The following is a 21,136-nucleotide window of genomic DNA, read 5'->3' as shown; positions in this document are numbered from 1 at the left end:
GGATAGAAGGAGGTCTTTATGTGTGATGCTTGTATTTGTAAAAGCAGAAAGAAGGAAATGATCGGGTAATTAGGCTGTACCTGTAATAATATATAGTGATTAAGATGATTGAAAATGTATATATACCAGACATGTAAACTGTCACTTAGATTGTTTCCTCCCTGGATTGAAAGGTTTCGAAGCACGGAGAGGTGACATTATCCAGTTTTTCACAAAAAAAAAAGCAAAATCAGAAAAATATACATTGCTTTATCTAAGAAAATATCAGGTGACCCTTTAAAGGCAGTGACAGTTCTAGACCATTTCAAATGGGGGGTGGACAGGCTGGCTCCACATGCAATTTTAGGGAAACAAAATAGCCTATAATATAATAGCTCCCCCAATCCCCCCTCCAGAGTTTTGGTTATTCAAAAGAATAGTGAAACACACATAACAACAAACACAAGAATAACTCGTTCAGTGTTAAAGTACATTTTAGAATCAGAATCAAAATCAGAAATCCTTTTTTTCATCCCACAATGGTGAAGTTTACAGCGTTACAACAGCAAGGGGACAGGTGCAGGTGCAGATGAAAGACAAAAGTAAAATAAGTAGGCTAACATATCAAATAAAAGAGGCAAAACCATGTGTAATAAAATAACACAAGTAAACAACCATGGTAAAAATAAGTAGCAACAGAATAAAAGTAAGTGAACTAGCAGCCAGTAATAAACATAATTAGTATAAACTATTTACTTATCATCGCCATGAATAAAACTAATTTCCTCTATCAAGCGATAAGTGTGGGCTGAAAATGTATGAAAATATTTAGCAGAGTGGGGTCTGGGATTAATATTACGGGGGCACTGGTGTCTGAATTAACCCCTTAGAACCGCCGATGCGTGAAGCGACCTGCCACAGAGAAGGGGTCTATGACCTCCATGCACTCAACAACAATTGAAAAAGAGCAACAAGGATGATTTTTTTTTTCCTTTGAACAATTTTGTTTTATACAAAAATACACTGTAGAAAAACAGCAAAATCCATCCAGTGTTTATAAATTTAGTTTTGGAGAAAAACTTTGAAGCAACCTGAGGAAAGCGAGCGACACCGCGTGCGCGCGCGGTTCAGAATGCGCCCTGCACGCGCTCGCTCCCCGTAAACCAGAGTCGAAAAAATGGTGGCCAGCGCTCGAGTACAGAAGCTGCTCCGACGATATAAACTAGCGATTGCCGCAGCATTAACTATTCTTCTGGTCCAAGGGCTTGTGGTATGGAGTCTGAGAACTCTGGAAGAGGGCGAGGCAGAGGTGAGCCGCAATCTGTCCGGTTATTTGTGACACGACAGTGTTTCGGTTGGATTTAATTGTAGTGCTAACCGTTAGCGCGTAGCGTAGCTCACTGTGTGTTATGATACAGTAACTGTTAGCAGATGCTAGCTAAGTTAGCTTTTAGGAAACAGCGCCGCTCCGAAACATTTCAGTACAACTGGACCTGCCCTGTCCTGTCTTGTCTTGTCTGTCTGTCTGTCTGTCTGTCTGTATGTATGTCTGTAACCGACACGCCGACTAGTACAGTACAGTTCACCAGGCTACATGTTCATAACTATGAACTTACCGTTATTTATAGTACTCGTTAAATGGTTTTTAACTTGTTTAAGAAGCAGCAGTGGTCTTCACACTGGTGATTGTCACTATATTTGGAGTCACTATGATGATGGACAGATAGACGAAACAAACCAGTAATACACATCTAATAGTAAGAGGAGGTCTATGAAGTGATGCAACTTTTGTGATGGGACTCCGTTATGATTCATTGATCATAAACAGATCTTCTTCATGCGCTGTTACGCGTCATATAGCTGTCCCAGGATATTCAGCATCTGTTCTACTGTTTGTATTTATATCCACCAGAGGCCTTTCTCAGGGGGGGGCTGCTCTGTCTCTGTGACCTTCACTAAACTTTGAATCATACCAAAACCCCCACAGAGGGGGCATATCCCAGAGATTAAGGCTACAGTTGAGCAGAGAGTTGCCTCCACTGCATATACCTCAAACAATTCATTCAACATGAACTAAGTCCACTCTGGGAAGCTTATCGCTGTATCTCCCTTGCACACCTGGAGTGCAATACCCTGAGGCAGTGCCTTTCTCCCTCTAAATAAGGTAAAGTGAGTTTGTTAACAGATGTGTGACCCATGGAGGAACTGTGCTCGTACAGGAATCCTTTTTTGAGGCACATCAATACTGATGGAGTCACAGGAATGTAAGGTGAAACCTGAGTTAGGAAGCATGCCGTCTCTTGATCATGATATGAAAAGCCCAGACTGTGTATAATATTTCTCCCAACATGGATAGATTGCAGATCTGTGTCTGGAGGGTGAAGCAGGCACCAGATATAATGCAGTGGCTTCAGTGGAAGAAAGACGTTTGACTCAAAGAGGGGAAAAGAGGAATCATGTCGTTAAAGCCCTGTGAAGACAATCATTTTGACCAATTCACTTAACTCTAAGCTAAACTGTAAGCACAAAGCTAATTCTCAGTAAGTGCTAGACCAGGCGCTTACTGAGAATTGGCTTTGTGTTTACTTCCTAGAGGAAGTAATCCATTTCCCCAGGACACATTTGAACGTGACATTGTGACGAAACGGGAAGTTTGACCCGTCATTCATCCTATTGCAGATGCAATGTTGCTTTTGACTTTAATCCCCTTTCTGCATTATGAGCCTCTCTGCTTTCTGTTACCTCAAGTCAGCAGGTGCACTCAGGCTTAAACATGCTTCAGAAAAGATAGAGAAATGTCTGTAGGGGTTTATGGTCTGTAGCTCACCTGCGAAGGAGCAGACAAACACACCTGCCAGCTCAACTACACTACACATAGAATTTGCTGTCCAGTGCCTCAGGTCAAACTGAAAAACTTGTTCTTTTTTTAAATTAATAATCCAATTTAGTTTTGTATGAACAATTTAAAGTTGAAAATAGGTCTTATTCATTCGTTGTGAACTCTGTGACACCGCTGCTCAGTGCACATGTCAGCCTGACATGCAGCTATGTTGGCAGACATCTATGCAAATGTCAGTGCATGGTGTCTTTGCATGTTTGCAGACTCACAAATGCAGAATCAAATTTCAGGCTTAAAGAAATCCTATTAATCATCATTCCATTGCTGAAAAGTGCATGTTCAGTCAGGGAGGCTCGAAAATAGGGGTAACATGAGCGAGGGTGACTGGATTCCTCCATGCTCGTTGGTCTCTGCGTTAACTCGCATCTGCTCTAATCAGTGGTTTGATGTGCATGTGTGAACACAGCTGCGTGCGTTAATATTTAAAGCCCTCGTACAGAAGGAGGGAAAGATTGTGAGGACAGAGGAAGAAGACAAGTCTGTCATCTTTGTGTCACCCTCTGCCTGCCTGTACTCTCCTGCAGAGCTGAGCGCTCGCTGCTGCTTCCCGCTTCGGCAGATGGCGACGCTGATATGGTTTCACTCGACTTTAATTGGAAAGTAAAGAGGCTGCCTGGCTTGCCTTTGAATCAATACATTTCTGACATGATGGTGTTAATTAAAAGCTGTGGAAACGAGTGATAAGGAAAATTGAAACATTAGCCCCTGCTGCATGCAACGTTTGTGACAACATTTAGTGCAGCCGAAAAGTAAGTAGTGTTTTTCTCAATGTTAGCTGGCAAAAGGCATAGAAGTTCAAAGTTATGTTTTTATTAATTTAGCAGCTATGAGTATGTAATTATTGAGTTTCTTCAACAGAAATCTAGCGGTGTGAACCGGGTGTCTCTTAAAGGAACGCATGTCTCTTGTTCAGGTGATGTTTGGGACATCGGGTTCCTGCCGAAAGCTGACAATACCCAGGTTACAGAAGTGCATGTAAACTCACTGAAAGAGGCTTGCACTGTAATGACTGGTATGTAACTGGGCTCCACAATGCCTCTTACTGTAATGGGTTTGAGAGTTCAGTTGGCAATCAGTAGCAGACTGTTCTGTGTTGGTTGGCAGCTGGTTTATTGGCACTATATTATCTGGGTCCTTCTCCCCCACGCAGCACCAGTCCCTCTCCTGTTCCCACCGTCTCTGGGCTGTCGGCGTGCCAGCGGCGTGAGGGGAGCTAGCCCGCGTTCTGCCATATCGTCTGACAGAGGCAGAAAGCTCTCAGCCCACTCACTGTTTTTCTTCCTCTTCTCGAAGGGCACGTTTTGAAGGGCCTTTTGTGTGATCCAGTAATCTAGTGTACCAAAGCTGTGAGGCTGTTTGGCTAGAAGATTTAAAAATGGCTTAAATCCTGATTTTTTTTTCAAAGCCTCCCTTCCACTTTTGTAGGTGCGATATGTGCTCCAGTAAGACTGATTCTCTGTACTCTTGCATTAAAATTATATTACACGCTTTGGACATTGAAGCTGTAGTATTCAAGAAACCCAGATTAATGATGGTTGTGGTGTATCCGACACTGGGTCCTCACATCACTACAGTACCTCAGTTAAAAAAAACCTGACATTGAACTGAAATGTTTACAAAAGATGAACTTTCTTGCTTTTATTTCTAACAACTACAATTTTCTATTAAAGGAACAGACCGTTCAACACATCCCCTGTTGATCTTTCCTTTTATATTGCTGATTTTCACTGAACCACAACTATATGACAAACTCTTTCTGGACTTTATGTCTCCTTTTGGGATGTGACAGACATATATTCCAGTTATGGAACACTTTTATTTCCTCAGAGCAGATATAATGTAAGAGGATCATGTCGGGACATTTAGGGAGTCTTAAAAAGTCTCAAGGATGATTTTGAGATGCAAATGTCGTACGTAAATTATGAAGTCATGATGAAATGCTTTGATGTTGAAGATTTATTAATCACGTTAAGGAAAGAACATAATAAAAAGCCTGTGCTACTCTTAAGCAAAGAGCATGTATGTAATATATCTGTCTTTGTTCATTCACAGAACAAAATGCATCCTGACTTCTCATATCTGTAATTAATGTGTTGAAATTAGTGCTATGTGGTTAATTGTTTAACCAATTAAGTAGTTAGATTATAAAATACATTTTACAAGATGTTACTCCTGGCAGAGTGCTGTATCTGTATTAAGCCCTCTGAGATCTTGAAGTGCATTGTTTTGCCACAAACATGCATATACATGCAGTTCACACACGCACACACGCAAGACTTACATTTTTATGCATTCTTCCTGCATTTGTTGCCAGAGGGTGAAGACAGTGGTTGATTGAGGTCTCTACATTGAATCACTGGATTCATTATGTGTCTTTGAGTTTGTGTGGCTATCCAGAACTGTGCTTTTTGCAGATTAGCTCCACAAAAATGCAGAGGCTCAGCTAAAAATAACCCAGATCAGAGAAATGAAAAAAAACCAAACCCAAGTAAACACATCCTTCCCTCTGGGGCTCTTTCAGCTGTTGTCTTAGTCGTGGTTTTAGTTTACCTTATGTCATTCCTGCATTGTGAAGCGACGCCTACTCCCAGTAGTGTTTTTTCAAGACGTTATTATAGCAATGACTCTGGATTTAAAATGCATTTTTATTCTCTCTCTCTCTCTCTCTCTCTCTCTCTCTCTCTCTCTCTCTCTCTCTCTCTCTCTCTCTCTGTCCTGCTTTCCTCTTTCTCTCCTTAGAGAAAAACACGACGGTCTAAGCTGCCTGACCAGAACAGTCAGGACCCCAAGAGAGACACCGCACTTTGGGAGAAACAGAACTCTTTGTCTGGGAGGGACAGGGGCAGATGGAGCGGCAGGTCGGAGAGGACAGGGGGCACCGCAGCCAGCGCGCTGAGGAGAGGAACCAGCCGCAAAGGAGAAAAGCCCAGCATCAGGCTGAAGTCTCCCCAGGAGCAGGGGATGACAGGAGCTGGATTGGACGGTGTCCATGACCTGTCCAGCAGCCGTAACCTCAGCGAGACCCGAGGTGGCGCAGACGGGGCGGCCAAGGTACCAGCTGCTGCCATTCTGGGGGAGCCGGGCAGCGTGGATGGGGCGCACCAACCAAGCAGTGACTTTGTGCCTAAATGTGATATCATGGGCAAGGACGCGCTGTCCGCACTCCATCGCGCCGGGTCACAGCAGTGCCGACAGGAGATTGCCAACATCGTGTGTCAGCATCAGGGCAGGAAGCTCATGCCAAGCGCGCTTCCTCAGTTTTGCCCCCAGCTCGGTGAGAACTTGTGCACAGATATGACAACGCTTAAGGTGCAGACAATCTACTCGATGAGATTTCTCAGAATGTATTTGCCTAATTTTCACCCACTGATGGATTTCCAATCAAAATCTCACTACCAAATGTTCTTGAATATTCCATAAAGTTTAGCCCAGAAACTGTCAACATATGTGTAAATATCTTTCATACATTAAGTCGGGTGTATGCATTGCACCGGGGGCAAAACACTCGACCCACGCTTCCGGTTTGTTTTTTTGGAAAGCTTTGTTGAAGGAACATTTTGAAATATGAAACAAAGGCAAAACAAACGTATACATTTCTCACATGAACCCATTATTTAACCAGCTAAAATATTTGTTTTTATCCATTGAACAGAGTCTTTCTCAACACCCAGCCTACAAGATATTATTTTTTGAAACTCTCCAGACCCTTCTGAGTCAGTCCTTTTTATGTCTCTATCCTGTTTGGACAGGTGTATCAAATCAGGTCCAGGCCGTTGGTGAGCTGGACAACAGTCTGTCCAAAGTAGAGAAACCCGTCAGAGTGGCTTTTGTTCTGATGGTCCATGGCCGTGCTGTACGGCAGCTGAAGCGACTCATCAAAGCCATATATCACCATGACCATTACTACTACATACATGTGGACAAGGTAAGCCCTAAAAGGAAATCTCAGTGCATACATTCTCTGTAATATGCACGTGGCATCACACATTTTTTGCATTTCTATTAATTCTGTTTAAACTAGGTTTATCTGCACAGTTGCAGAAAAAAGAGTCGGCTACTCTAATAATATTAGTGGTGGCTGCGTAGTAGTGACGCACAGGTCGACCCACAACCCGCGGGCGTGTTCAGATAAGCGTACTAGAAAAAAACGTGGCATTTAGTTTTATTAATAACTTGCAGAAACATTGCGTGCCATGGTCCACCTTCCGAAAAAAAGAACCCACCTCGTTTAACCCAATTAATCATTTATTAAGAGTTATTTATTTTTATAGGTTTATTACCTCATAATTCAAAAATCTTAATAGAAGACGTTCTGTGCAGCCCTGCTTGGAACCTGGAAAAGGTTCTGCTGATGATGCTACCTTCGTGTTGTTTATTTATGCTCAGGCTGAACATTGAAGAGTGTAATTGCCACTCTGCTTGCTTGGTGCTGGCTACACTGCGCTCACAAAAGCTTTTACCGGTTAGGTCTTCTTGCATTATGAAGGTTAAATATATCCCGTGGGTTTCAGTGTGGTAAAGGGGATTAGACTGGATAGAATAAAGTGTGGTTATTCTTAGGAGCTGGATTTAGAAAGTCTGCTATCATGTGCAGCAGGAAGGCAAGAGACAAAAGTATGGCTGACTGGCGATACCGAGGCACAGACCTCAGGTGTGTTCAGTGCAGAGACACCTGTCGTCAGTGCACCTGTGTAGCCGGAAAGGTTGTTGAGTCCCGGGGAGTTGCTCTGTTCTGCTGCCAACAAGGGACGAGGAGAGGCTTGCTGGAGGCAGTGATGAATAAGTCCGTAGGGACAGACGCTCCACAGACAGTCTTAGACACTTTGCCAACCTAACCTCATTTATCTCTTGAGGCAAAACCCTGTTTGACTCCAGTACAAAGTGACCTGTTTTACAGCCTCATCTCTCAGTCCACCACACAAACCTTTACAAGTGAGGACTGTGAGTTTCACTCTGTTGCTGTTGTTTCCTTATTGAATTATGTGTCTGAAGAATTCCTGACTAAATTTAGGATTTGTCGACAAATGTCCACTCTTTATTTAAGACAGGTCAGAGTCAGTGGCACAATGTTTATGCTTCACTAAACAAAACGATTGGACCTCATGTCCCTGAACAATTAATTTCCAAGTGTCTTTTCCCCTTAAACTGCTAATTTATCGCTTCAGAACCTTTTGTTAGCTGTGTTCATTTGAAAGCAGGCTGCTTGTTAATTAGTTGGCAATTAATCTAATTAAGCTCCAAAGAGATCAGATTTGTCTTCAGACAAATGGTCACATATGCTCACCGCTTCTTTTCTTTTTTCCTTTTCTTTAAAAAACGCTTCTTGACAAAGATCATGAATCAGTACGACCACAAAATGTCCAATAAATGTACAATTATTTTTGCAATAATTATCATTATTATAATAATTATTGTATTTTATACACGCAGTGATACAAACAAAAAGAAAATGAAAAAAACACTTCTAGTGTCTCTGCATCAAGCTTGACAGCTGCCTGGCTCTTAGACTTCCTCCATCCCTGCTTGATGTTTTTTTATTTTTTAGAGAGTTTGAACTCTTAAAAACTATTAAACTCAGTTCATCTTAGTTCTGTGTCACTGTCAACCTGTCGCCACTTTGAGAAGGAAATTTGCTGCAAGGCAAAAATAGCACATTTAAATGTTCTCTTTCCATCATCCAGGTGACCCACAATACGAAGCACCACTGTTGTTCTGTTCAGATCAAATTCTCTTTCAACGCGAGCCAGCGTTGTGCGGTAGTCGTGGCACAGTGGCAGCTGCAGATCTGTGGGAAGCAGATTACATTTGTGATGCAGAAAGACAGTTTTCACTCATTTCACCTTTTGCTTTGAAATCCTCCAGCGGTCCGGCTACATGCATCGGGAGGTCCTGCAGATAGCCCAGCAGTACCCAAACATACGAGCCACGCCCTGGCGGATGGTCACCATCTGGGGTGGTGCCAGTCTACTGAAGGCCTACCTACGCAGCATGCAGGACCTGCTCTCCATGTTGGACTGGAAGTGGGATTTCTTCATCAATCTCAGCGCTACAGATTTCCCCACCAGGTCAGCAGAGTAACAATATTATTATGCAACATCTTTAGTCCACAGCAAAGCTGTCACATACCACCGTGTAGCTTTGTACTCGCTGAATTGAACCTTTATTACGGTTGCACGTTGTCCTCAACTCCGTCTCAAGCATTAAATACAATATGTCCGGTGCAAAAAGTTGGTTTCCAGTTTGTGTTCATTGGTGGTTTAAATTATTCCAATACTGCATGGAGGTTTGATTCCTCTGCGGACCAACAGTGACTGCAACATTACTAGCAGCCATGGCATTTGCCAGATGAAAGGAGCAGTCCGGTAGCAGCATTAAATGGATTGTTTTGTTAGTGGAGTCACAGAGCTGGCAGTAAATAGTCTTCTTTCTTGCTGATTTCTGGCACTGCTTTGATTGGTTGGATGCACACAGACAATCCTCTGTCAACCAAATCCTGTCCAAAGTAGCTAATTTAATTTGTTTTACATTTCCACCATCACAACATTGTAGAGTCTATAATATGACAAAAATATATATAATATATTTGTTTTTAATTTTTGTCTCTTAAAAAGAACAACAAAAAGAACGAATAATGGTTAAATAACCAGATCGATAAGCAGTATGGGTAAGATTAGTAGTACCGTGAAAATCTCAACAACACCTATCCCTATGAATATTATCCGCCAGCATTTTATTTTCCAAAGAATCTTCTAGAAATGTTTTTCATCTCTTGACCTCACCCCTCTTCCTTTCAATTATTCTCACCTCAACACCCTCCTGCAGGACCAATGATGAGCTGGTGACGTTCCTGTCGCAGCAAAGAGACAAGAACTTCCTCAAGTCCCACGGAAGAGAAAATGCCCGGTGAGTGTAGCAGCTGTAATAAACAGGCCAGAGGAGAAACGCACATTAGGTTGACATTTTTGCTTAATTTAAAGTGACACTACACTGCAATAAACGAAAAGCATCGTTCGGACTTTTTGACACAAATGTGTAGTAACTCAGTGGTAAATGATGCATGTTGAGATATTCCAGTGAGTCGACGGTAAGCCAGAGGGGCCGAAGTTGTTGACATCAAAAAGCAGCATGATGAAGTGAATATCTTTGCAGTTATTTAATAAAGCGTGGCAGCTCAGACAGAAAAGGTTTATTTGATCATTTACTTTGATGAATGTCTCTCCAACACATCAATTTAAATAGTTTTCTGTGTTTAAGGTTTATTAAGAAGCAGGGCCTTGACCGTCTCTTCCACGAGTGTGACAACCACATGTGGCGTCTCGGCGAACGCAGCATCCCAGAGGGCCTGGAGGTCTCAGGCGGCTCTGATTGGTTTGCGCTCACCCGCCGCTTTGTGGAATACGTCATCAACTCCCAGGATGACCTGGTCTCAGGGCTGAAGCAGTTCTATTCCTACGCTCTGCTCCCTGCTGAGGTAAGTCGGCCTTAGGTGGTCTGTTTATCTCCCGTAGTTGAGACGAGACCGTTTGATATACAAGTCTGTCTCATGCTTGTCCTCCCCTGTCAATTCAGCACAGCCTAGCAGCGGAGATAATGTAATACTTTAAGCTTTCGGGATCAACGTGCAGCAGAGACGAGAGAAGGGTTCACTTGAGTTTATCCGACTGTGTGGTTAAATATCTTAGGGGGGGGAGGGCAGCAGCAGTGGTTTGCTCCCTTTTTGTTTGGGGTTATAGAGGCGTGACCATATGCAATTTAGAGTCGGTGGATATGAACTGTTTGTACTTTGTCTTAGACGGTTTACAGTAACGTCACTCTTTGTTGTATTGCACAATGATGTCATTACCCCCGCTTCTTCCCAGTCCTTCTTCCACACGGTGCTCGGGAACAGTCACATGTGCGACAGCCTGGTGGACAACAACCTGCGTGTCACCAACTGGAACCGTAAGCTGGGCTGTAAATGCCAGTACAAGCACATCGTCGACTGGTGTGGCTGCTCTCCCAATGATTTCAAACCACAAGACCTCATCCGGATCCAGGCGAGTGTGTCAGATGCTGAACAACGACGCATCGGTTTCTCTCTCCTTTTGTTTCCCAGTCTCTCATTTGTGTTTGATTAGCACCAGTATGTGTTCAGAGAAGGCCAGTACCAAATAGTTTTAAACTTTGAAGCTTTGTTTGTAACTTTATTTAGTTTTTTACATATTTTTGCACGTGTTTAAACCTGATATTAATGTACAGTTGCGGATAAATATTAGGCTACACTAATATTATTAGTAATAAATGATATGTAGAATTAGATTCCAGTGGTGGCGCTGTAGTAACGGGTCGGTAAACTTACTCTAAAATATCACGAGTTTGGGCGACAGTTTGACAAAACTGACGTTATATATTTATTTTAAAAAGATTTAATTAAACACAGACTAACTCATTTAATCCGATAACCTCATTCAGATTGAGTATTTAGAATGTTTTTCTTTAGGATGATGATGTCATAAAATAGGACGAAAGACGTTTTTTCTTCAAAAACCTCAATAAGAGCTCAAAATGTAAAAAAAACAAAAACATTTGGTACAGGTTCAGTGTCTCAAAGGCTTATTTCTGTTGTTCTCCGTTTTTTCTACCTACAGCAATTGACCCGTCCGACATTCTTTGCCCGTAAGTTTGAGTCAACCGTGAACCAGGAGGCCATAGACATCCTGGACACTCACCTGTACGGCCAGTACGCTCCGGGCACCATTGCCATCAAGGCGTACTGGGAGAGTCTGTTTGAGCAGCTGGATGGTGTGGACTCGCTCAGTGACGCAGCTCTCACTGCTTACACTGCTTTCTTCCGTCTTGGCCTAAAGAATCTGGTGACTACTCGGAGCAACGTGGAGGGCTGCAGGTACGTAGACGCTCTGCTCAACTTCATTTACTTGCATAGAAACGTTCATACAAACATGCGGCCCAAAGTGCTTCACATACATTTAAAATACAAAACATTTCCAAGACAATAATTTACAAAAATGACATTTTAAAAATCATAAAGATAAAACTCAGTAGCATAAACAAAAAGAAACAATAAGAAATACATCAACATAAAAAAAACAATGATTGAAGCTTAAAAGCTATAAGGCTATAACATCGCTCCAAATCAAAAGCCAGGTTTAAAAAAATAAAAATAAAAAAAAAGATCTGGGTCTTTAATTTCCTTATTAAAAAAATATCGAGAGGGCTTGGATGTTAGTGTTAGTTATTTTAAAAGTTATATATATATATATATATATATATATATATATATATATATATATATATATATATATATATATATAAAAAGATATAACAGGTTAATTTCTTTGCTGAATACAAAAATCCCTCTTAGGTGTGATTTTTCTTTTTTTCTTCTTTCCACTCACTGCAGGTTTGAACCAGTAGGCTACCCTCTATCAATACACGTGTACTTTTATGACGACCGTTTCCAAGGATATCTGGTGCGTCAGGAAGTCCAGGCTGTGGGTTCAAAGGTCAGGGAGACGCTGGAGATGTGGGCAGTGCCCCAAGCAACACTCGTACTTGAGACAAACCTTAAGGAGTTTGAAAGGCTCAAGAATCTGGAAGTAAGTGTACTTCTTGTCGATAGAAGAAGAGGAAGATGAAGATTCTTCATTATCATTGAAGATTCTGTCCTGTGCAAACTTTTAATATCAAGGTACATAAAGAAAACTGCTTTTAAAGGAAGATTTCCTTCCTGATATGAAAAAAGTAGGATGCTTTTTATCAGGGCTTGATCTGGCCAAAACTGGACTTTGAAGTTTAATTAGTTTTTAAAATATGTTAATATTGGGAAGCCTAGAGCAGAAAGTGCTAACATATTCTCTCTCCTTGTCCTCAGATAAAATATGAAAGTCAAAGACATAGGAGACATTGTTTTGCGGTTTTGAGTCACATGACCTGTTGTTATTTCAGGACTCATTCGTTTAGTCTTTGAGGTGTTGGTGGTCATCATTATCTGGTGGTTCGACTTCCAAATGGAACACAAGAAGGTTGTGAGTTCAATACCAGGACTGCCACCATTGTGCCCCTGAGCAAGGCACTTAAGCCCGAGTTGCTCCAGGGGGACTGTCTCTGTAGTTCACTGTAAGAGCATCTGATAAATGACTAATAATGTAAAAAAAAAAAAAGTATTGTAATGTCTTTTCTCCCTGGCAGATCGGCACAGAGTGGGATCCTAAAGAAAGAATCTTTCGTAACTTTGGCGGCGTGATCGGCCCTTTGAATGAACCGCTGGCTGTCCAGAAGTGGGCACGTGGTCCTAATCTCACAGCCACCATTGTATGGATTGACCCAGCTCTGGTGGTGGCTGCATCTTATGACATTACTGTGGATATGGATGCGGAGTACACACAGTACAAACCCCCACTGCAGCGCCCCCTGCGGCCCGGTACATGGTCTGTACGAGTGTTAAAACAGTGGGAGCTCGTGGCAGAAGTTCGCTTCCTTGTCATGCCCTTAACCTTCAAAGATAAGGAGCCGCTACGCAAAGGTGAGTCAATTGTTCTTATTGTTAACAATCACCGGGGTGGTGGTTCCCCTATTCAAAAAGGGGGACTAGAGAGTGTGTGCCAACTACAGGGGTATCACACTTCTCAGCCTCCCTGGTAAAGTCTACTCCAAGGTACTGGAAAGGAGGGTTCGGCCGATAGTCGAACCTCTGATTGAAGAGGAACAATGCGGATTCCGTCCTGGTCGTGGAACAACGGACCAACTCTTTACTCTTGCAAGGATCCTGGAGGGGGCCTGGGAGTACGCCCAACCGGTCTACATGTGTTTTGTGGATCTGGAGAAGGCATATGACCGGGTCCCCCGGGTGATACTGTGGGAGGTGCTGCGGGAGTATGGGGTGAGGGGGTCACTTCTGAGGGCCATCCAATCCCTGTACGCCCAAAGCGAGAGTTGTGTCCGGATACTCGGCAGTAAGTCGGACTCGTTCCCAGTGAATGTTGGCCTCCGCCAGGGCTGCGCTTTATCACCAATCCTGTTCGTGATTTTCATGGACAGGATATCGAGGCGTAGTCGTGGAGGAGAGGGGTTGCAGTTCGGTGACCTGAGGATCTCATCGCTGCTCTTTGCAGATAATGTGGTCCTGATGGCGTCATCGGTCTGTGACCTTCAACAGTCACTGGATCGGTTTGCAGCCGAGTGTGAAGCGGTTGGGATGAGGATCAGCACCTCAAAATCTGAGGCCATGGCTCTCAGCAGGAAACCGGTGGATTGCCTACTTCGGGTAGGGAATGAGCCCTTACCCCAAGTGAAGGAGTTCAAGTACCTCGGGGTCTTGTTCGCGAGTGAGGGCACGATAGAGTGAGAGATTGGCCGGTGAATCGGAGCAGCGGGGGCGGTATTACATTCGCTTTACCGCACCGTTGTGACGAAAAGAGAGCTGAGCCAGAAGGCAAAGCTCTTGATCTTCCGGGCGATCTTCGTTCCTACCCTCACCTATGGTCATGAAGGCTGGGTCATGACCGAAAGAACGAGATCACGGGTACAAGCTGGCCGAAATGGGTTTTCTCAGACGGGTGGCTGGCGTCTCCCTTAGAGATAGGATGAGAAGTTCAGCCATCTGTGAGAGACTCGGAGTAGAGCCGCTGCTCCTTTGCGTTGAAAGGAGCCAGTTGAGGTGGTTCGGGCATCTAGTAAGGATGCCCCCTGGCCGCCTCCTTAGGGAGGTGTTTCCAGGCACGTCCAGCTGGGAAGAGACCCCGGGGAAGACCCAGGACTCGGTGGAGAGATTATATCTCCTATCTGGCCTGGGAACGTCTCGGGATCCCCCAGTTGGAGCTGGAGGATGTGGCCCGGAGAAGGGGTTTGGGGTTCCTTACTGGAGCTGCTGCCCCCGCGACCTGACCCCGGATAAGTGGTAGACGATAGCTGGATGGATGGTTAACAATCATATTGAAAGACTAAAACCAACAATGCATTTGTCTGTGTCTAAATACTTGCCGACATCCCTACACTGTGGCCCATTTGTTCCTACTAAAGACGTAAATCTTGAAAAATGGATCACAAATATGTAGTTTACTTTGTCAACTACAAGAACACTAAACCAGATTAACTTTATAAAATCATTTCACATAAATTAACAAAATAAAGAGGACCAGTCTAGGCATTGCTGACAATTGACTTGGTCCATAAGTAAACTTACAAATTGAACTGCAATCTGAGGCTTATTAGCAGCCACCCTGAGAGCTTTGCTTCACACAGTAACACTGTAACCAAACACGAGACCCTGGACATTTGTGTCGTGGTTTGACAACCATTACAACCCCAAACTTGAAGGTTTAAAGTTTAATATGTGATATAACTTGTGTGGAAAGTTTCATTGGATCTTTTTAAAGCTCTTTTCCCTTTTTCAATTTCTCTTTGTTTGCAAAATCTGAATGTCCACACCAGAAGAGGACAGCTGGCTCCATGCAGGTCCTCCAGGTGACCTGTACCTGGAGCAGAGCTACCAGCAGCTGAGCTCCGTGCTGAAGCTGCCTCCCCAGGAGCCGGCCATGCAGGAGGCGCAGCGTAAAGCCCAGCTGGTGGGTCAGCCCCTTGAAGCGTGGGTGGACAGCAGCGTAGCGACCTTCTGGGTCACAGGTGGCCTGTGCGCCACACAGACTTCCTTTTGCCCAGCCGTGGGATCTTGCTCCAAGACCTCCTGGAGCACTCTGTCCCCGGACCCCAAGTCTGAACTGTGCCCGGTCAAAAGTGATGGGCGGATCAGGTAGCCCTAAGAGAGAAGAGACTGTAGACTTCAACACATACACACGAAAACTGAGGGAGAGCTGGACCTGCACTGCAGCGCTCCAAGACAACTTGTGTGAATCCTCTCAGAGCTCAAAGGCACATAAACAATAATACGACTTCCTACACTGAGGAGTCGAGACATTGTCAGTGACGTGGTAATATAAAAGAGGAGGAACGTGACTGCTGGAAATTTGCACATAGACGTTAGCAAGCGCATAGACTTGTGTCATTGTTTTGCTGAACGGTTACACGGATGTATCGCGTGATCTTAACTCTACATTTCAAGGGGGAGTGGAACCTCTGAATCATATTATTGTGCTTATTTTTAAGCATTATTATGTAAGCATAAGGAGCGGACAGATGAAGTGCACTTTACTGTAAAACTATAATGTTACACAGAGGTCACTTGGTTACAGTGTGAGGAGGAGAAGTTAAAGAGTCGTGGATAAGGTCCAATCATTCATTTAACAGTACACAAATACCAGCACCGTCCCTCCCCTGCACAGACACATCACTCAACACTTGGACTGTTAGGAAAAGATAAGGAAAGAGCAAGTAAAGAGTATTTCAATTTTAGTTTTTACATATTTTTTTAACATGTTTTTTTTTTTTATGTATTTGTTTTGTCTGTTAGTTCCCTGAACTGGCTGTAAAGTGTTAAGATATCTTTGATGTCCATTGTTGCAACAAAAAAAAAGCCACTCAGAGTTGTTTTTGTGGTCAAAGGAAGTGCCCGACAGCTGCAGCATCAAGGCTGCAGACACTTTACGTTACAGAGTCCCTTAAAATACATGAAAAAACAATCTCCACTCAAACCATCCAGCTACAGTTATATGACAACAAACTCCACCTGTTAGGAAGTGGACCCTTTGAAGTTGAGATTTCTTTGTCAGCTGTTTTGTTTTCAAATCCTCTGAAAGAATTTTGTGTGTTTGTTTTAAATCCAGGATTATTTTGAACTGAATTCAGTTTAGCAAGGTGAAGAACATGTTGATCAAACTTTAAAAGGAATAGTTGTTTTTGCTTTCTCGTCCAGAGTTAAAGGAGAGGATTGATACTACTCTCCTATTTTGTAAGGGTTGGTACGAGGCTAACTTAGCACAACAAATGGAAACCCAGGGAAACGGCTAGCCTGACTTCCAAAGCTAATTATTGGTCTGAACTAGCTACTAACTTTCAAGAAATAATGCTAGTCAGATCCATAACAGTTCATTTTGTTATCACGGATTAAACAAGCGACATATAACGTGTTAATTAGTTCGCTTTAGAGGTGCTGGTACGCGTTTTAGACGGAGCCAGGCTAGCTGTTTCCGGTCTTTATATAATGCTAACGTAGCTTCATAATTGCCGCGCAGACATGAAAGTTGTATCTTCTCCTCTGACTCAACAAGATGGGGAATAAGTGTATTTCCCAAATTGTCGAACATTTATTTTAAATTCAAGACTTTTAAATTGCAAACGTGGTTCGACACAACACGTTATACCTCCTGTGTATCGGTTTATATGCAGTTATGTCACTTTGTGTTGTTTGCTCTTGTTGCCACACATTACTTTACATTACACGTTATTTAAATTACTACGGTGCATATAAATTCAACTCTTTAAGTCCACCAACCAAAAGTGTTCAACAGTACACTGTATGCTTGTGTTTGTGTTTTGGCGTGATCGAGAGAATCTAAGCTGCCTTCACTTAGTGGTAAGATGAATTGTTTACTACAGGATAAAAGCTTCCAGAGACGTGCAATGAATGCCTTTTCAGAGGATAGTGAGACCCCCTGTCTGTGTCTTAGCATTTTTACATCATTTTAAATGTTCTCAAATAATAGTTGGCCACCATATGAGTTTTCAAGTGACCTTGTTTACCTTGCACAGTACAGTTGCTTCAGTGAAGCCCCAGTTTTATGGATATGAGAGCAAGAAATATGTTATTTTTCTATACTGTTTGAGAGCAAAGTGTGTATGTTGTCCGTTCATCGCCAGTACTCTGTTAAACTATTAAAAACGGCTGTCTAATGATGTTGTATTTGACAGTACCCCATGTTCAGTGTCGTTTGAAGCAGACCTTGTGTTTTTTGGGGGGGGGGATCTCTTGATCTGCTGTGATAACCAGCTGCAGTCCGTTTGGTGAGTCAGCCGTCACTGTTTGCCTCTAGGAAAGCTCATAGGCATCTTGTCTGATGACTCAATAAAAAAAGAAACGCTTAAAGTTTTACTGATGTTGTTTGCAGTTTTTTCATCTTATCAGGAGTCTAGGATGGTAATTCTTGGTGTTTCTTATATTCCAGATGGACTACATTAAACCAACTTTTTGTTTTTGTTGTTGGTTACTTAGCAGCTCTTTTAGACCAGTGAAAAGAAGAAATACACATTTAGGTGTTTATTTTACTAACTTTGTCTATTTGTATCTGTAGATTTCTCCTAAATTCAATGGTTCAACAGTTAGCATTAGATAATACCTCATATTTAAACAATGATTGTCTTAATGTAAGTAATCTCAGAGGTCTTTGTTCATATATCATTCAAAGCCAAATTTATACAACATTTTATTCATAAAATATATTGATTATTGATACTTTTGTTTCAGAAAACTTGTAATACAAATGTAGTTTTTGTTTTAATGTAAGTAATCAACTGGGGAGGTTTGGTGTTGGTGTGCTTTAATGTTGACCATGTTCACCTGTAGTGACTCACTTCAAAGCAGATGAAGGAGAATGGTATGAGAGGGAGAGGCGCTCTCCAGGGTGCTGAACACTTCCATGTCGTTACTTCCTTGTATAAATGCCCGACATGGTTTTTACTTCATAACTACTGTAAACTACACTTCCGGGTTTGTTTCTGATCATATAAATATTTAGTCAGGTTTGTGTCTTTGTTCAGGAAGTGAACCCAAAGCATGCAGTGAAGGAGGGGCGGAGGTGAAGGAGAGGAAGTTTGAACGTTTGATTTATTTGCAGCACCACGTCTGCTTTTGACCAGTGTAAACTATAGAACAAGCCGAATGGACGACATCTGTGAAGCACGGAGGCAGGAGGAGCAGGGGAAGCTGGTTTCCTCGGACAGTGCTTACGGGTCATCTGCGGTGGACACGGACACAGAGGATGGACAGACTCCCACATCCAACACCTTCCCCTATAATGAAGACCTGACACACAAGGTGATCCATTCATTACTTCTACTAGTTTTGATTAAATGATTTGTCAAGTTTGAAATGGTCAAATATGCTAAATGAACCAGAATTGCACTTAATATAAACTCATCTAGAGGAAATTAATGACTTTCCAGCAATTTTACACCAAGATTCTCAATTTATGGTGTGCCCAGCTATTACATTTTTATCCACTACAATAAAGAAGTCCCTACTGCCAGCTAATATCCCTATACATGTCATCAGGAAAACTTAATAAAGGTATCCTGTATATAAGGATACTATCTGTGGTTTTAGTGTTTTTTAAATATATGAATGAACCCACATATTATTGAATAATTGAATACATTTTTTATATAGTTTTTTATTTCAAAATGCTCTTTTTCAAAAGTCAGGGTTTTTATTTTATTTCCTATTAACACTTTTTCCAAATTATACTTTTAATGTTATTTCGTAATGTTTTTTTTAAAGTCACTTTATATGACCGTGGTGTTGTCACCGCCTCATCACATGAGTGTTTTAAGCCTATGAGCCCTTCAAGGTGACTTTACCTTCTCAAGTTGTTTAATTAAAATATGTTTAGGGTCCTATTTTTGATGATGTTTCAATAATCAGTAGATGTTAAAATGTATTTTTCTAGAAAATCCCTCAGGTCTCTAGTCGTGTGTCTGCATGTCTGTGTGGGTTCATTTGTATTCATGAGTGAAATCTTGGATGCACAGATCCACTTGTACACAACACACTCAAACACTGATGTCTCGTACCAAACACAGTGGAAAGCTGGTAAGAGCTCAAACCCTGATTTCTACTTTTCTAAGTTATTATTACTGTACTGGGGGAAAGAATAATAACCCGAAGCATACTTCTGCAGAAAGGCAGTCTTTTGGGAAATTCATTGTTACATTGTCAGAGAAAAAAAATGTTTCGCTTTGTGAATCCAAGGTCGAGATATGCAGGAATATTTCTGTCTATTGTACGGCAAATAATCAAACATGACAATTTAAAGCTTGTTTCTACAGTCTGTGAATATTACTGCTTTAAAACTGCAGATCTTTTGAAGATTTGATCTCTTTATAAGCTTCAAGATGCTCAATAACTGAACCGTTCAATATTTGCCATTCAAGCAGTGCATTGTGTGTGAGGCCAGAACAAACGCTTGCTCAGTAACCACATTTCTGGTTATATTTGTTGTTTTCGCCGAGTCACAGCCTGCCAGAAACTACACAGCATATATAGATTGCTCCACTTTTTCCAGTCTACAGTGGGCCAATTGGACCTCAGTTCTTTAAATACCCAATAAACTTTTAAGTACTTTTGGAAACTGTGTGACAAGAAGCTTTTTCAAAGAGAAATTTCTTTACGCTGTAATATACAAACGTGTATAACCCAAAATCTTGTCAGAACAGCTCATCGTTATACAAGAAGGACCATCGTACGCATAAAAGGAATTGGTTTTCTAAACTCTGTTTTCCTTCAGTTCAATAATTATTCTTTATGTGAAGGCTGAGTGTAAAGTTATCAGCATTTAAAGACATCTGCTGAATGATGTCTTTGTTGGGAAACATGAAAGTAAAGACGCTTCCTGTTCTCTCTTTGTGCTGTCTCTGGGAGAATCCACACAGCGCTGCTCACATTTAAAGACATGCCTGGCTTTTTCTTAAATGATATGTTGTTTGAGATGAATTCACATTAAAAGAAAAGGAAAGAAACCTCAGAAACAGGGCCTGTTATTCAACCTGGAAACTGGACAAAATATTAATTTGGCAAGGCAAGAATGATCACCAGAGAAAGTACCACATTTTATTTTAATTCTGGTAAAACCATGTTGTTTAAGTAACCCCTGCTGTGTGATGAGTTATGTATGATATGATGATACTCTTAAAGGGAAACAAATATACAACATATTTTCCCTGTTACCTGTAGTGCTTTTCAATATACATTGTTTTGGTGTGAGTTTGGCTCGTCTTTCTCACGACCTGGTTACTAAAGATAATCGACAGACCTTGTTGTGAGCAGTTTCATGGAGGAACTACTTTTTTTTAATGGGCATTCACGTCTCATGCTCCTTCTTGTGTGGAAAGGGGTTAATGCTATACAGATATTTTTAAATATTATTTCCAAATCGCCCCAAAACTCCCTTTCATATTCTACAATGTAATCTACCGGGCACTAAATCCCTGGGGAGGGGAGAGATGGCTCAGAGTAAGACACGGGCACTAGGACCCTGGGGAAAAGGGTGCCGCCATAGACTGTACAGGTGTAGCACAGCTTTGATATCATGATAGATATCTGTAACTTCTGACGAGTCATGCTGGAGACGAGAGGTTGACATTTTGGAAGAT

At 42.0% G+C, this 21,136-nt stretch overlaps 1 protein-coding gene across 3 annotated transcripts; it reads left to right on the top strand.

The window, feature by feature from the left end:
* Positions 1-1,123: 1,123 nt before the first annotated feature.
* On the top strand, positions 1,124-17,861 carry xylt2 (xylosyltransferase II). 3 transcript variants are annotated; one of them, XM_029438111.1, is made up of 11 exons: positions 1,124-1,288; positions 5,618-6,152; positions 6,628-6,803; positions 8,741-8,943; positions 9,701-9,781; positions 10,133-10,349; positions 10,738-10,914; positions 11,506-11,762; positions 12,279-12,474; positions 13,067-13,400; positions 15,311-17,861. In XM_029438111.1, exons 1-11 carry the CDS (start codon positions 1,157-1,159, stop codon positions 15,628-15,630), a joined length of 2,628 nt encoding a protein of 875 aa, XP_029293971.1. In that variant the 5' UTR covers positions 1,124-1,156; the 3' UTR covers positions 15,631-17,861. The 3 variants fall into 3 exon arrangements, with proteins under 3 accessions (XP_029293971.1, XP_029293970.1, XP_029293973.1); XM_029438110.1 differs by having other exon boundaries at positions 15,308-17,861; XM_029438113.1 differs by lacking the exon at positions 1,124-1,288 and having other exon boundaries at positions 5,737-6,152; positions 6,642-6,803; positions 15,308-17,861.
* The last annotated feature ends 3,275 nt before the right edge of the window (positions 17,862-21,136 follow it).

Source organism: Cottoperca gobio, chromosome 8, assembly GCF_900634415.1.
Source record: "Cottoperca gobio chromosome 8, fCotGob3.1, whole genome shotgun sequence".
NCBI lineage: Eukaryota > Metazoa > Chordata > Actinopteri > Perciformes > Bovichtidae > Cottoperca > Cottoperca gobio.
The sequence above is the reverse complement of the archived record's forward strand: the minus strand, read 5'-3'. Positions and strand labels throughout refer to the sequence as shown.